We start from the raw sequence: 17,224 nt of genomic DNA on the forward strand, positions 1-17,224 counted from the left end.
CTTAGTAAACTTGCTAGATGTAAATTTCCTAAACCAATTTTCAACACATTCAAGGGCATTACTAAGATGGGTCCATTCATTGAGCGGACTCCTAAAATATTGGACACTGTCTTATCTATGGTAAACACTAGTATTTAATCCAAATATACACAACAGCTGATCACATGTGCAGCACCATGGCAACTGCAGTTCAAACAAAGGCTTAGGCTTAATGTACACGGGACGTTTTTCCAACCTCTCCTGAATGATTTAACTTGACAGATAGTAACCCACGTTTAAAACGTTTGTTTTGCTGTGTTTACATGCCGTGTTTGCGCCGCATTTGCATTTAGAAGTATTTTTTTTTTTTAAATGTTTTTTCAAAATAGCCAAAAATGAAAAACGCCTGTAACCGAAATGCAGCTAAACGTGGGTTACCGCGTTTAGAAGCGTTTGGCATTTGAAATGCCTTTAAATTCAGTGTCTGAACTAATTTTTTTGCTTTCGAAAAAAAGGCCTTTAAACTCAACTGCCTAAAAACGACATTAAACGAACCTGTGTACATGTACACATAAGATAACATTGGATGAGTTCAGGGGCAACTCAAAAAAACTGCCAACTGCCTCTGAACATCTGTTTACCAGCAGCAGTGTAGATGAGGCCTAAGGCCTCATCTACACTACTGCTGCTAAATGGACGTTTAGGAGCAGTTGGGCATTTTCTTCAAATGCTCCTGAACTCTCCTCTATGTTATCTTATCAGTACATGTACACAGGGTCGTTTACAGTCGTTTCTAGGCAGTTGAGTTTAGAGTCTTTTTTTGGAACGCAAAAAAATGGGTTCAGAAGCTGAGTTTAGAGGCATTTCAAACACCAAACGCTTCTAAACGCGTCTAAACGTAGTAACTCATGTTTAGCCATGTTTCGTTTACAGGTGTTTTTCATTTTTGGCTATTTTGAAAACGTTTCTAAAAGCAAATGCGGCATGTAAATGCAGGAAAACAGACGTTTTAAACGTGGGTTACTATCTGTCAAGTTAAATCATTCAGGAGAGGTTGTAAAACAGGGTGTGCCTAGATTCACCCTATTAAATGCCCAAGCAAAAAAGTAGCTCCTAAAGAGAACTTAACAGAATGATTACCTCACTTCCCTCAGATCGAAGCACCACCTTTATCCCAGAGAGGTATTTAAAAAGACTATAGCATTGCATATGAATACCATAAAATATGGTTAAACCAAAAAGGTAACATAGATTTGCAAGTGCATATACATTCATTTTTTTAACTCACAATTTGGAAAGCAGGTCCCTGCTGTCTAAACTCATCCTCCTGCACCAGGCAGAATTGTGTCTTAGGCCCCTTTCACACTGGGGCGGTGGGGGCGTCGGCGGTACAACAGCGCTATTTTTAGCGCTGCTGTACCGTCGTTCTTGTAGCGGTATTTGGCCGCTAGCGGTTCGGTTTTAACCCCCGCTGGTGGCCGAAAAAGGGTTAAATCCGCTCGTACAGTGCGGCTATAGCCGCGGTATTTCCGCGGTATAGCCGCGCTGTCCCATTGATTTCAATGGGCAGGAGTGGTTTAGGAGCGGTGAATACACCGCTCCTTCCCCGCTCCAAAGAAGCGGCTCGCAGGACTTTTTTTACCGTCCTGCGAGCGCACCGCAGCGGAGGCTGTTTAGGGGCGGTTTTCAGGCGGTATTTTTAGCGCAATACCGCCTGAAAACCGCTCCAGTGTGAAAGGAGCCTAAGTTTTCTCTCTGTCCGGTTGGAACACAGTGAGCCAGTGAACGGGTGGCACTGTGGAACGGAATGCATTATCAGTATCTGCCTGCATGATGTATGAAGAGGTCTTATGCCCTGTACACACGGTCGGATTATCCGATGGAAAATGTGTGATAGGACCTTGTTGTCGGAAATTCTGACCGTGTGTAGGCTCCTTCACACATTTTCCATCGGATTTTCCGACACACGAAGTTTGAGAGCAGGCTATAAAATTTTCCGACAACAAAATCCGTTGTCGGAATTTCTGATCGTGTGTACACAAATCCGACACACAAAGTGCCACGCATGCTCAGAATAAATAAAGAGATGAAAGCTATTGGCTACAGCCCCGTTTATAGTCCCGACGTACGTGTTTTACGTCGTTTTCAGAACGATCGGATTTTCCGACAACTTTGTGTGACCGTGTGTATGCAAGACAAGTTTGAGCCAACATCCATCGGAAAAAATCCTAGGATTTTGTTGTCAGAATGTCCGATCAATGTCCGACCGTGTGTACGGGGCATAAGAGTAGAAGAGAGGCGGGCTGCGCTCAGTAAATGGTAGGTGAGGTCTCTGCTTTTCATGTCCTGTCAGTATTCTAGGGACAGACACAGATCCAAAATAAGAGCTAATGAGGCTCCTGTTAGGCTGATTATCAATAAGGCTATAAAGTGAGTCTTGGTCTTGCTAAACAGACAAAATACACAATGAAGCTTCATTCTAGCAGTGGTGTCTCCAGCGTTCATATTTAGGGATGGCACATGGGGGGACAGGGACAAAAGTAAGAGGAATCACCTGCAGGAGCTGACTGGGGATGCTCTCCCTCTTAGACATTGCCTTTTTGTAAAAAAAAAAAAAAAAAAATGTTTTTTTTTTAATTGGGGGGGGGGGGGGGGGGGCACATGGTGGGGCACAGCATAATGTTGGGGGGGTCAGAGCCCCCTCTGCCCCCCCCAGGGATGCCATTGCATTCTAGCCTTGTCTATAACATATCACATTTGCTATTTGCTTTCACGCCTGACGCTTTTACTTGAAGGATTCATTCACAAGTGCACATAGACACGTACATCTGTGCAGAGGTCTATGTTTATGCACCTGGGGAGTGGCAGGTTTTTCATGCAGCCACGTGCATCCAGCCTATCAAAATAAAAGACAGGCCTAGTGATGCATTCAGTGCTGCGCGTCTGTCCTTGTACTGGGATATGTAGTCCTTAGAAGTCAAAAGTAAACAGCAGTGGAGAAGCTGCAAAGCATGTAGGGAATTCAGGAAGTTGTGGATAGAGATGATCAGCAGACAGCCGGCAATTACAACATGGAAGGAGATTTTTCAAGTAAGCTTATATTGGATTGTCAAAAATAACTACGGTTTGTATCATTATTACAATGCTGATGTTATAAAAAATGAAAGTGTATGCTTAATGCTGTGACCATATAACTCTTTTAAGTGTATTTTATATTGTTTAATATTAAAAGAACTGTGAGGTGTACAATTTGTAATGATATTTAAAATATGAGGGTTTTTTTTATAAAACCTTTATGCAGATTTTTTATCAACATTTACATGTAGACCCAGTCTCTTGTAAAAACAAGGGTTGGTAAAAATATAGCACTGCCAGGGATACTTAAAACAGTTACACACAGTAGTAAAGCCATGTAAATGTGGAAAAAATATAAAGAACACCATGTAAAAAATAAAAAAAAAAGTATTCATTCAATACTATTTGACATGCATTAACCATCTACATTTATCAGAATACAATATTTTTGAAAAATATCTTTTGCTTATGAGGATATGGTATGACATAAGGTAAGGATTATTAAGCATGTTTACTTCCACAAACATGGATCAGATAAGAATGTATTGAAAGCAGCCAAAGGCATCCCCTCACCTCTCTCTCGAATGAAGTAGGCCAAGTACAGGTCTAGCTCTTTAACAGACACACTGATATGGTGCGGCTGAACACATAACTGTGGGTTAGAACAGTGTGCAGCCTTCACCAGTCTCTCGCCATCTGTACTTTCCAATGGAATGCCCTTGAAAAGGATCACCATCACAAGATCCAACCTCCACACTTTATCTGCCTGTCGAAGGCAGTCGATCCTCCGAATCTTTCCTTTCTGGTCTGGGTTGGAGAGAACACAAGTAGCAGCCTTTTTGCCAGTTATAGACAGCACAAAATCCTCACGAAATTCTGGCCTTATATCCTTGCGAAGCTTTGCTAAAAGCCGGGATGCCCACTTCTGCTTAACCTCAGCCTTCTCATTTAGCAGTTCATCTTTTACACCTCGTTCTTCCTCTTTAGTCATTTTTTTCTCATGTTTTTTGAAATACTTTCTTTTCCTAGCCTGAAGGTTGAACCAGGTGTAGGCAAATGCTCGAACATGAGGGAGTAGAGCTTCAATGAAGGGGTGAAATTCATCCTAGAAAGAAGAAAAAATATGTTGATTTTTAAAAAGCCATTCTTAACAATTTAAGTATCTTGAAGTATGGGCTTCTATATATAAAAAAAAAAATTATACTTACCTAAATGGATGCAGCATCGATCCAATGCTGCATCTGTCCCCTTCCGGCTCTAAGACTGAGAACCAAGCCATCAAAGACTACTGATCGCTTGTTTCTTAGCCTTCAGTGACCGGCTCTCTGCTCTTCCCTTGAGTGCTCACTGGAGCGCTAAGCTGTGCAGGGGATGGGAGCATCCGGCTCAGGCTCTCAGTGACTCGCTGAGAGGCTGAGCCAGCTGCTGGTCCAGGAATCTGGGCAGATCCTGACCATAAGATCAGGATCTTTTCAGAGCCTGGAGTGGCTCTGTGATGCCAGCCGACTGCAGGCTTTTGCCGGGTCACAGAAGTGCAGTTCGTTCTGATGCCCAGGAGAAGTAATAGCTTTGGCTCTATTTCTCCTTTAACTTTTATTTGTCTTATTTTTTTAAATGACTATACTTAAGCTACATGCACAACCAGAGATTTTTGATCCAGAGAATATCAGACTGCCCTCTGGGGGATCAGGAAGGAATATATTTTACTCCCGCTAGAGTAAACTGGATCAGAATGTAAGCTTTATGACTACAGTAAATTAAGAGACAAAATGCTGAAGAACAAGGATAAACTAAGGTTGACAATGACATTGCCATATTAGGTCAATTATGTCACCAGCATCCCTTCCACTTTGTTACATGTAGCAATTCTGATTGGAATGACAACCTGCTGTCATGTGACAATTTCTCAATATAGTTTGAAACCTTAGCTCAACCCTAGAAGAGAACACATTATTTGTTTAGAAAACGAAGCCTTTGCCTTAAAGGGGTTGTAAACCCTTGTGTTTTTTCACCTTAATGCATCCTATGCATCCTAGGTTTTACTCACCTGAGCCCATTTGTTCCTTCGGTGGAGACGCGCTGTACCTCTCTGCTCAGGGTTCTCGGCTCTTGATTGGATAGATTGATAGCAGCGCAGCCATTGGTTCCGGCTGCTCTCAATCAAATCCAAAGATGTGGGTGCCGGGGGGGCGGGGCAGAGTCCAGCATTCTGTGTCTATGCGTGCAAATGCTGGACTCAGAAGTGCGCCCGCAAGGTAACCCCCAGGGAGAGCGCTTCTCCCAGGGGGTTTAACGATGCGAGGAGGAGCCGCGAGCGCCGCCAGGGGGACCCCAGAAGTCGAGGTTCGGGGCCACTCTGTGCAAAACAAACTGCACAGTGGAGGTAAGTATGATGTGTTTGTTATTTAAAAAAAAACAAAAAACAAGGGTTTACAATTACTTTAAGCCTTGAATGTAGATAATAAACTACTGTCTAATTAAGGTGATCAGATTCAGCAAAGCAGATCTCATAAAACATGGGCCATGAATCTAAGCAGATGATTTGGTCTCCACATTCAGGGCTACAGCCACAAGATGGTGACATCATTGCCATAGTAGGGGAACACCCTAGCACAGACATTGGTACTAATTATAGTAATGAAAACACTTGACCATCACAAAAACATACAGGGGACTTTGTTTTCCAGCCAAGATTACAGTTGTATTAAACCCAAAATATTATTAAAGCCTTTGTTCCCCCAACACTTCATATTCCTGATATGTGCCTGCTGTACCATGTACTTGTATGAAAAAGTCTCCTGTTCTCTTTGTATTGCTTCCTTTGTGTGAAATCCCTGGTGTTCCTGCCAGTCTCCCTGCTTTCCTATTTCTAACTGACCACACTAGGCATAGAAGCACATCCTTCCCAGCGTGGCCGGTTCTCTAGCTGTGCTGGGAACTCAAGCCTGCTCTCTTCCAATGATCAGACTTGTTCTGACAAGCCCCCAACCCCCCCCCCCCACAGCCTTTCACTGGGAAGCTCAGTGTACTGCTGCTTCTCCTCCCTCACTTCTCCTAAGTGATCACTTATAAAAAAGGGAAAGAAGGTATTTATAATGTTTTTTTTTATATCTATAAACAAATGTTTTGCCTTCCATTACTATTTCAAACTGAATGTTTTTTTTCACAAGGTTATCGTTTACAATCACTTTAAATTGCAGCTCACCAATTCTTAGATGTGTTGGCTGTATTATTTTTCTTTTTTTAAGGCTTTTTTTCTTTGTTTTCAATATCCTTTAGCAGACCAAGCTGCGCAGACAAAGTGGCAGTTAGAGGGTTGAGACAAACTATTTACCACTGACAGAGGTGATTAGAATGGTCAGCTTACAATATATTCATTTTGGTAAAAACTTTATCCCAAAAGGAAAAAAACTGCTTTAACTGCTCACAAATAGTCATAACAGTTCAACTTCATTTTGTTAGTCAGGTCCATCTAAATCTTCTAGTCTAACACTGCCCTTTCAATGGACAAAGTTGCTGTTCAAAGGTGTCTGCTTTACTACAGAAAAATGCCGCGTACACACGACCGGTTTTCCCGTCAGAATAAACTCTGAAGGTTTTTCCGACGGAGTTCCGACTGAATTCCGCTCAAGCTGTCTTGCATTCACATGGTTACTCCAAATTCCGACCGTCCAGAATGTGGTGACGTACAACACGTGCGATGGGACTAGAAAACGGAAGTTCAATAGCCAGTGGCCAAAAGCTTCCGTCTCGTACTTGCTTCAGAGCATGCGTCATTTTTGGTACGATCGGTTTTCCCGATAGGAATTGGTTCCGTCGGAAAAATTTAGAACATGTTCTCTTTCTAAGTCCGTCAGAATTTTCAATGTACAAAAGTCCGATGGGGGATACACACGATCGGAATATACAATGAAAAGCTCCCGTCTGACTTTTTCTGTCGGACATGGCATAAGACAGCAAGTGTGTTACTGGCTGGATCACTAGGTGAAATAAAGGGAAAAAAGTAAAAAAAAATAAACCTAATGCAACCATGACATCAGGGGCGTATATAGGGGGGGATCAGGGGTGTTCAAACATCCCCCCCAGAGCATCCTGGCAAAATGCCAAGACAGTATCCCTGCTGTTTAGCCTCAGCATCAGCACAGTAGAAGCAATCAAAGTTTCGGAGTGCAGCAGCCAGCCCCCCTTCTATTGTGCCCCATCCCCTCAGTTTAATAAGGGGTCCCCCTAAAAAGCATGAAATTACTGCAGGTCTCAGATGCCGGCAACTGACGGTGCACGTTTGAGGGAACTCCTAGATTCCTCCTCGATGTATCATATGACACAGCCGAAGGGAGACTGGGGATGCAGAATTTTTCCTACTTCTGAGCCAGGCTGAATCTGAGGTCTGGTAAGTGGGGAGGCATCAATTTTCTGTTTTGGGAAGGAGGAAGTGAGAATTCCAGCCTGGGGGAGTTTTTTTTGGTGGGAGGTTAAGGAAAGGGGGTTTGCTTTTGCAGAAGGGAGGAGTTTCTTGTAGAGAAGTTTTCAGGGGGGTGGTTAATGCCAGGGATTTGCTTCTGGGAGGGAGTTTGATTGGATGAAGGGAGATTTTCTTCATAACTAGGAATCTTTGCTGGGGGAGAGGGTGTTGACTGAGGGAGATATCTTTGCTTTGGGGGTTCAGTTTAGAGACAGGGGGGTTTAATTTTTGGGGGGATATTTGAGGGAGGGAGATATTTTACAGTGGGAATCTTGCTTGGGGAGGGTTCTTAGGAGGGAGAGGGGGATTTTTTTCCTTTAAAAGAGATGGACTTTGTGCGGTGTACTTTTTGACGGACTTTCCGAATGAACGGACTTGCCTACACACAATCAACCAAAGTCTGATGGATTCGTACGTAATAACGTACGACCGGACTAAAAGAAGGAAGTTCATAGCCAGTAGCCAATAGCTGCCCTAGCGTCGGTTTTTGTCCGTCCGACTAGCGTACAGATCAGCGGACTTTCCGACCGGACTCGAGTCCGTCGGACAGATTTGAAACATGTTTCAAATCTAAGTCCGTCAAACTTTTGAGAAAACAAAGTCCGCTGGAGCCCACACACGATAGAATTGTCTGACAGAATCCAGTACGCTGGACCAAGTATGCCATAAAGTCCGATCGTGTGTACGTGGCATAACACTGGATGGAGCAACAGTCCAATGTTGCATCTGTCTGCTTCTAAGACCAAAAACAGAGCGATCAATGACCACTGATCACTCAGTTCTCAGCCTTCAGTGAGCAAAGAGTGGTGACTGTCAGTCCCTGGCTCTGCCCCCCCTCCCCCAAGCTCACTTGAATGCCAAGCTGTGGGGTGGGCAGGAGTGGTTGGTTCAGGGTCTCTGTGGCTCACTGAGAGGCTGAGCGAGCTGCTGGTCCAGGCATCTGGGTGAATCCTGACTTTAAAGTTAGGATCTTTCCACAGCCTGGACCTGCTGAGCTATGTCAGCTGACAGCGGGCTATAGCTGGCTGTCGGCTAAAAAGTCACAAAAGTGCAAAACGAACTGCACTCCTCCCCAGGAGAAGTACAACCAATCAATATACCATCCCTTCAGAGTGCATGCATCGGGAAATCACCGGCTGCTTTCCATGATATCTCCTAAACAAAACAAGTTTAGGAGATATTTACTGTACCTACAGGTAAGCGTTATCATTGGGCTTACATGTAGGTACAAGTTCAAAAGCTGGGTTTACTACAGTTTAAGACTGAATAAAAGCCAGCCATATTGACTAGGTGCAAAGGGCACGATCCTGTGGTAGGCAGTGCACAATATATTTTTTTTTTCATCTCTTAAAACATTTCATGAAAATTTCTTAGGACACAGTTTTTTAAGGTTTACATAAATCACTGAAATTACTGCCTACCACAATATGTTGCCCCTTGCTCCTGCTCAACTTGCACAGTAAGGTTAGCTAAAATCCAGTCTTTTGTCTCATCCATACATCGTACATGACCATGGCGCAGCAAGTATACTACAAATACCTGCACCCGGGATCTCAGATGTTCCAATATCTGCTCAGCCTGTACACCTGAGTCATGGGCTAAAAAGAGCCAAGGCTGTCTGCTGCTGTAAACATGTATCCACATGTATCTGCACATCCAGTGGTTACCTCTAGGTAGGGATATATTTTTCCCTTGGATAAAATCTCTTTGCATCCAGGGTCAGAAATTTGTCCCTAATAGCAGGTAACTACTGTGACCCACGGTTTGTAAGTGTGTTGCTCAGGCTCAATCGAACTGGGGAGTAATGTAGATGATCCCGAATGTGCTGCAGGAGTACCGGTAGGTTCCCGCCAGGCCACACCCCAATGTGTTTTTGCCTTGTCCCCCCGAGGTGGATGTGCAGATATATGTTAACAGCAGTGGATCTTTTCAGCCCATCACTCAGGTGAACAGGCTGAGTAGCTGACAAAAATTGGAACATCTGGGATCCTGGCTGTCATGGTATATTTGCCATTCCAAGGCCATTTGGAACATATGAATGAGATCTAAAGCCTGAGTTTTTTTATAGTTCTGAACGAAAACAAAACTAGATAGCTTACTTAGCAGGAGCTCGCTCTACTAATGAATACACTACCGCCCCACAACTGCATGCACTGCGTTCTATTCAGTTGAGTAGGGATAATTTTTGCTGCGCTGCATTGCGTCACGGCCCCACTTTGCTGTCACATGTTTTTACCGTACCTCCCCCAACATAAAAGTGTAAATGATGCCCTTAAGTTTGAAAGACCTGAACCCACCCCAGGAAAAAAAAAATTATCTAGGGCCCTGTATCTAGAGATTGGTAAGCTTTAATATATTACATTTTTGGTTATGGGTTTAGTACTGCTTTAATGTTATACAATATAAATTATAGATTACTCACACTACAAAACAACTTCACATGAAAAATTAGAGGTCTTCACTGTTGAGCCAGCTTTCTAAAGTACCTGAAATAAATATATTATAGCCTTGAGACAGCGGACGCAAGCAATCAAACAGTGTCACATTCAGCTCCCTATTTTCTCCACCATTGACGCTAGATCAGGTTAATCCTATGATACTGAACTAGGTACTTACAAATACTACACAGGACTCAGTGCTTTTTTGGGCAATGTTTCCACAAGGTCTCACCAACTCCTTTCGTTTCAAGCCTGCCCCCCCCCCACCTTGCAATTGGGATGGTTTGTAAAAGGTGGCAGAGGACCCAGAGCGGAAAAGACAAGGACAGACTGGATACAATAATTTTTAAGTCATAGCTCACTTTCTTCTATTAAGGAGCAGATATTCAGTAGGGAATTCTTATTTGTCCTTACCAATCTCTTCGATGAGATTACAGTGCCCGGACCTTCAGAGCCAGTGCCCTAAATGGCGGCTCCTGCACGTGAGAGATGTAAGCGCTCCCCCCAGTCACTCATGTAGCCGGAGGGCGTGAACACTGAGGAAAGACCCTGAGGGAAGTCACCGCTGGAGGGCTTCGTTTTAAGGTAAGTCCCTCATAATGAGCTAGTATGCGATGTATACTAGTACATTATGACATAGCCTTGCAGGGGATTTTTTTTTTCTTTAACCGCGGTTTACTACCGCTTTAATATTAAAGCAGACCTTCACTTGAATAATACACTTTACTGTATTTGATTCCCCCCTACATCGAAAATGCTGATTTTTTTTAGTTTATTTACTCTTTCTTTTTACTTTCAAACCCATCCCCTCTCATATTTATTTCTGCTTAGGATAGAATGTGTTTCATTCATGAAGCCTCATATAAATCACATATCATAGGAAGCATTATTAGAGGGTGCATCATTGGGGTGCTGGCTGCTTAAACCAGGAGGAGACAGCTGGCTCTTGATGGAGTAAGAAATAAATATGGCCAGGCAGAACCTGATGTACAGCACAGGTAGGTGGATCATAGCAGACCAATGCTGGAGCCACCACGCGTGAGTATATTTTTCGAAGTTAACCCAGCTTAAAAGGTAAGAGGGGATACAAAAAAACACACACAGGGGCTAGTTAGGATCCTCTTTAACACCGATCTCTACAACATTGAATTAATGTTGGCACTTAGGGAAGATTACAGGAATGTACCTTTAGAAACCTCTGGGTTCTAAATTCTAAATAAAAAGCACCAAAAAATGCATTAGTAATTCCCTCTGCAGTCACAACTTTTCAGTGAGTGGTCCTTCACCAGATTCCACAGGTATTAGAATACCAAAAATAAATACAAGTTGAATGGGAGGCAATGAAAAAGATTGGCTGATAACATGATTGTTATACCTGTATATGGCTTGCTGATAGGGGGTGTGGGGGTGAACAATTGTACTTCCTGATTGCTCCTATTACCATCATGAGTTACTTAACACTCAATTTGTGGATGCTTTAATCACCGTGCTCTCATTGCACGGGTAAATGAGTGTAAATGAGTATAAGTTCCTAACAATTCAATACAGCCCACTGTCCCATTTTATCCACACTGCCAAAAATATATAACGTTTCCACACACTCTCCTGGACAACCACCAATAGTTCATTATTACAACCTCTTGCTGATTTAGTAGATCACTTTCTACAACAGGTAGTCACCAATATGTCATAGTTTTATAGGATTCAATGTCTATAATCCAGGCACAGAAGATCTTGGCCCTATGAGATGCATATTTGGTTATTATTGACATTAAACGTTTAAACACTATAATTACACATATGGGGGGTCTGATTGCTGTACATGAAGCATAATATCAATCACCTCCTGTTAATTTTTTGATAGATTTACTTCAAGTCATTCTGACTCTTAAATATTCAAATTTGAGAACAATATATTTTTTACAAATTCAAAAACCGCTATGGGTGTGAATATATGGTTGTGTTTCCAACATCCTAATGCATCACTATAAACAATTCTTAAGCCCTTACTCTGTGATAAGATCTTACAAGCGGTATTTCAATATTTTTCTACTGATTTGGACAAGTGTCCTTGAAGATATGATGTCCTCAATTGATCAGCTTAATGCACTCCCTACACCTATTGCTCTGACATTAACTTGTTCTGATTCAGAGGTGAATTGTCTTGCTCTTGCCACCTATATGATCAGTTTAGGGGCTGAGACCAGATTGGAAACATGTTTAAATCATAAGGAGACTGATCTTAACATTCTTCTTCATGCTAGGCGCACACATCTGCCTTCATTCATTTGTGGTATTCCCTTAGTATAGTGATGGCGAACCTATGGCACCCATGCCACAGCTGGCACGCCGAGCCCTCTCTGTGGGCATGCGAGAAATTCCTGTACAAGGTGTATCTCGTTCACACCACATCCCCTCCCATAGAGCTACATTTCCCACACAGCTCTGGGGCCAGGAGTGATGCGTCTAGGGTGGGCGTGGATGAGATGAAGTTGTGCTGCTGGGTTGGATGAAGTTTGGTAGGTGAAACACATGGTGGGGATTGAGCCAATTGAAGGCCCTACTGAAGAAACCCAATCACAGGCCGTTCTTGTGCCCGGGAGCTGAGTCGGCTGATGTGTGTGTTATTGAAGCGCTGTGGAAATCATTGTTAAAGTAATTGTATGCTGTGTGGGGAATAAACGTGTGTACACTATGTTTCTGTGCACTATGTTTCTGTGCCTCTTCATTTTATAACCTGGCTATGGATGTGTGAGCTGTGCGGTGGAGTGATAAGAAGCAGAAACCTGGAGCAGGGGGAAGGAGGACTGAAGAGCTGATTTCTGGTTATTGAGATCCTGGGTTACACACATTACATGTGTATTCCTTGTTCCTTGAGGTAAACAGGTTTTTCAGTTGGTAAAGGATGAGCACAGAAGCATGAATATAGATTGAAGACACTGGGTGTTTGTTTACTGCACTGATATAATCATTAGGAGAGACACTGGACTGTGGATCATTGAATATTGGACTTTTTTTAATGTGATGCATTATATACTTGTTAAAATTTGACACTTGATTTTTAGTATGCATTGGTAAGATGTTATGCTACACTATTTTTAGTGGAATTTAATCGTTTCATACGGTGGGTGGAATTACTGTTTAGTGTTTTAGCAAGCAACTAGGGGGAATAAACTTTTTAATTATTATTTAGGTCTGATTGATTTTATTCACTTGATATCCTTTTTATATGCTGTTTGCAGGATTGTCATAAGCTTTATGACAGTTCTCAAAACCCCATAGAAAAAGGATAGACAATGGGGGTTATTTATTAAAGGCAAATCCACTTTGCACTACAAGTGCAAACTAGAAGTGCAAAGTGCACTTGAAAGTGCAGTCGCTGTAAATCTGAGGGGGACATGCAAGGAAACTAAAAAACAGAATTTTAGTTTGCACATGATTGGATGATAAAATCAGTTGAGCTTCCCTCATTTCATCTTTTTCAGATCTACCCCTCAGATTTACAGCGACTGCACTTCCAAGTGCACTTTCAGTGCAATTTCACGTGCACTTTGCACTTGTAGTTTGCACTTGTAGTGCAAAGTGGATTTGCCTTTCGTAAATAACCCCCAATGTTATCACCCTAAAAAACACATTCAAGGGCTCAGGCACCATACACATGCGTTCCACTGTTGGATGAGATGGTAGACCACTTTAAACAGTGTGGCTATCCCTTGCAGTTGTTAGACCAACAACATCAAATCAAGTCAGCAAATCATTGGTACAGTTACCTCCAGTGACCCAGAATTTAACTCTCTACCTCTTATTATGGAATATCAAAGCACTTGCAACTTCAGAATCTAGAGAGAATTCTCTTCTTCTCACCCTCTGGGTACTTGGCTCTCTTAGACAATATTGGACTGCTACAAATATCCCCCAGCAGTACAATATGTACCCACCTGATTAAAGGATTACTTCATCACCAGATTGGTAAACTTACCTGCAGTACAGAATAAATGACTTGCATAATGTGCTGCCTTTACTACTTATAAAGTTGTGCTCATAAGTTTACATACCCTGGCAAAATTTATGATTTCTTGGCCATTTTTCAGAGAATATGAATGATAACACAAAAACTTTTCTTTCACTCATAATTAGTGTTTGGCTGAAGCCATTTATTATCAATCAACTGTGTTTACGCTTTTTAAATCATAATGACAACAGACACTGCCCAAATGACCCTGATCAAACGTTTACATACCCCAGTTCTTAATACAGTGTATTGCCCCCTTTAACATCAATGAAAGCTTGTGGTATTTGTGGATGAAGCTCTTTATCTTCTCAGATGGTAAAGCTGCCCATTCCTCTTGGCAAAAAGCCTCCAGTTCCTGTAAATTCTTGGGCTGTCTTGCATGAACTGCATGTTTGAGATCTCCCCAGAGTGGCTCAATGATATTGAGGTCAGGAGACTGAGATGGCCACTCCAGAACCTTCACTTTATTCTGCTATAGCCAATGACAGGTCGACTTGGCCTTGTGTTTTGGTTTATTGTCATGTTGGAATGTCCAAGTATGTCCCATTTGTATTGCTGTTCAAGGATAACCTCTCCCCCGCCATCAGACTCTGTTGGTTTTTGTTCCGCCTCGATTCTTCTCCCTGCGGCGGACACATGCTCGCCCTGGCAGCCTCTGGGCTGCTTGCGTCTCCATGTCTGGGAATTCGATTCCCTTTGACAGGAGCGCGCGCTTGCGCAGTAGCACCTATTGTGCACCTGCGCAGTGCGGGCGAACAGACCCGGTGACGTCAGGGACCGCCTCTGCCACGCTGTCCCTGACTTCCGGGTTGGGGTGCTCTTATAGCGGCCGGTCACGGCCGCTATGCGAGCCTACAGCCTCCTGACGCCGCGCTAGTTGAAGATCATCATTCTGGGTAAGTCCCGCTCCCCCTCTGTTCTTAGTCAGGCTCTCCTTTTGTATCCTGTATCCTCTGATCTGCACCAAGTTTATTCAACACAGTCTCTCCATGCAACGTCACCTGCAGCGTTAATGTATGCTTGCTTATTGCTACCTCAGAATCTTGTCTCCCCTATTGAGGACCAATACCCCCTAACCTGATACTGTTCTGTGTCCATTGCCAATCCACATTACCCATATTTTGGTAAACTTTAACCCCAGTTTGTTACCTTTATTGCTCCCCCTCTTTGTGGGCAAACCCCCCTTTTACAATTGTGGATTGTAATTTTAATATAAACTTCGATTGCAGTTGCTGCGGTGACTTCTTTCCTCTGCACACATCAATGGTTCCAGCCCTGGGGGGCTCTCATTGCTAACTTAACAGCGTCTGGCCTCTTCAACCTTTCCACTATATGATCCTCTGATATGTTGTCCTCATTTATCCCAACTCATGCGCCTTTCAACCAATTAATGCTTTAGTGGTAAGTGTCAGCTCTAAATACCTGTGTGCAGCTTTTCTCAATTCTGACCTGTTTTCCACATAGACGGAATTATTGGGTTTCGCTTCTTCACTCACCCTTACTGTCCCCCTCCTCCTCCCTCCTTCCCCCCCCTTTCCCCTCTTCCCCCCCCCCCCTTTCCCATCTCCCCCCCCCTCTTTCCTCCCCCTCTCTATTTTCTTTCCCCTCAGTTTTTCTCCCCCCCTCCCCCCTTTTCCCCCCCTCCCCCCCCCTTCCCCCTCCCCTTCCCCCCCCTCCCCCTTCCTCCCCTTTTTCCCCCTTCCCCCCCCCCCCCCTGGATCCTTCCTTCCCCATCCCTTTGTAATCCCCCTTTCCATCACTACCTTATATAAAAAATCCTTTCTATTTTCTCCTGCACACTGGTTCCTAAATCTCAGAGCTGTATCACTGGCACCCCTATACTTCACTTCTCTTCTTTTTCTTGGTCTAGTGACCTATATAAATCAATCATTCAAAAAAAATTTTATTCACCAGAGGCTGTTTGCTATCCCCTGTGTTCGCCGCAGGGGGAATTACATGGGGCCTTACATACCCACAGAGAATTCCTGAACGGGTGAGCTTATCCTTATTGTATTTAATTTGTATGTAATTGTTTAATGTACCATTTAATGATCTTGCTGCAACCATAAACTTTCCATGTATTTGTGGATTTGTTTGTATTCATTACAACTTTTTTCTATGATGCATTATAGATTTTGCTCTCCTGAGGAAGCGGTGAAAACCGCGAAACCGGTCGAGAATCCAAGCTATATATGTACCCTCTGTTATTATTGGGTGTAATCCGTATGGTTGTATATATTGCCTTTGCTTTGAACTACAACTGTTTGTGACACTGTAATAATTTTTAAGATTGTTTCTTATTAAAATTCCATTTTTATTATACTACTATCTCTCTCTTTACCTTTTCTTACTAAATACTCAGCTATATCCAGTACCGTAATAGTCCCCCCTTGCTTTCCCCTGTGTGGGGGGTTGGGATATCGGCCGACAGAAGCAGCCAACTGCGGCCGTTCCTTACCCCCTGCCTCTCTTTGTACTAGACATTTGGGATGATAGTACTTTTATCTGGTAATCGAATTCTTTCAATTTAGGCGCTCTTCCCTATTGTCTCATCACTCCACATGACTTTGTGCCAGAAGGTTTGAGGCTTGTCTCTGTGCTGTTTTGCTTATTATAAGCGGGATAATTTGTGGCATTTGCGTAGTAATAGCTTTGATCTGGTGACTTGACCATGCAGCCCATCTTTCTTCAAGTGCCTCCTTATTGTGCATCTTGAAACAGCCACACCACATGTTTTCAGAGAGTCCTGTATTTCACCTGAAGTTATTTGTGGGTTTTTCTTTGCATCCCAAACAATTTTCCTGGCAGTTGTGACTGAAATTTTAGTTGGTCTATCTGATCGTGGTTTGGGTTCAATAGAACCCCTAATTTTCAACTTATTGATTAGAGTTTGAACACTGCTGATTGGCATTCTCAATTCCTTGGATATCTTTTTATATCCCTTTCCTGTTTTATACAGTTCAACTACCTTTTCCCGCAGATACTTTGACAATTCTTTTGCTTTCCCTATGACTCAGAATCCAGAAACGTCAGTGCAGCACCGGATGAAAGATGCAAAGGTCTGTCAGGAGTTCAGAAACTCATTGACTTTTTACACACACACAATAATTACAAGCAAACAGATCACAGGTGAGGATGGTTACCTTTAATAGCCATTCTAACCCCTTTGTGTCAACTTGTGTGCGTGTTATCAGGCCAAAATCACCAGGGTATGTGAACTTTTGATCAGGGTCATTAGTTTCTGTTGTCATTAAGATT

At 42.9% G+C, this 17,224-nt stretch overlaps 1 protein-coding gene across 4 annotated transcripts in view; it reads right to left on the minus strand.

Moving 5' to 3' along the window:
- The window catches only part of NFIC (nuclear factor I C), a 269,386-nt gene that overhangs the window by 188,031 nt on the left and 64,131 nt on the right, over positions 1-17,224 (minus strand). For all 4 annotated transcript variants that reach the window (XM_073595294.1, XM_073595302.1, XM_073595286.1 and 1 more), the window contains exon 2: positions 3,628-4,159. In XM_073595294.1, coding sequence (XP_073451395.1) covers positions 3,628-4,159 — 532 coding nt within the window. The remainder of the gene's footprint in view (positions 1-3,627; positions 4,160-17,224) is intronic.

This window comes from Aquarana catesbeiana, linkage group LG01 (genome assembly GCF_042186555.1).
Source record: "Aquarana catesbeiana isolate 2022-GZ linkage group LG01, ASM4218655v1, whole genome shotgun sequence".
Classification (NCBI taxonomy): Eukaryota; Metazoa; Chordata; class Amphibia; order Anura; family Ranidae; genus Aquarana; species Aquarana catesbeiana.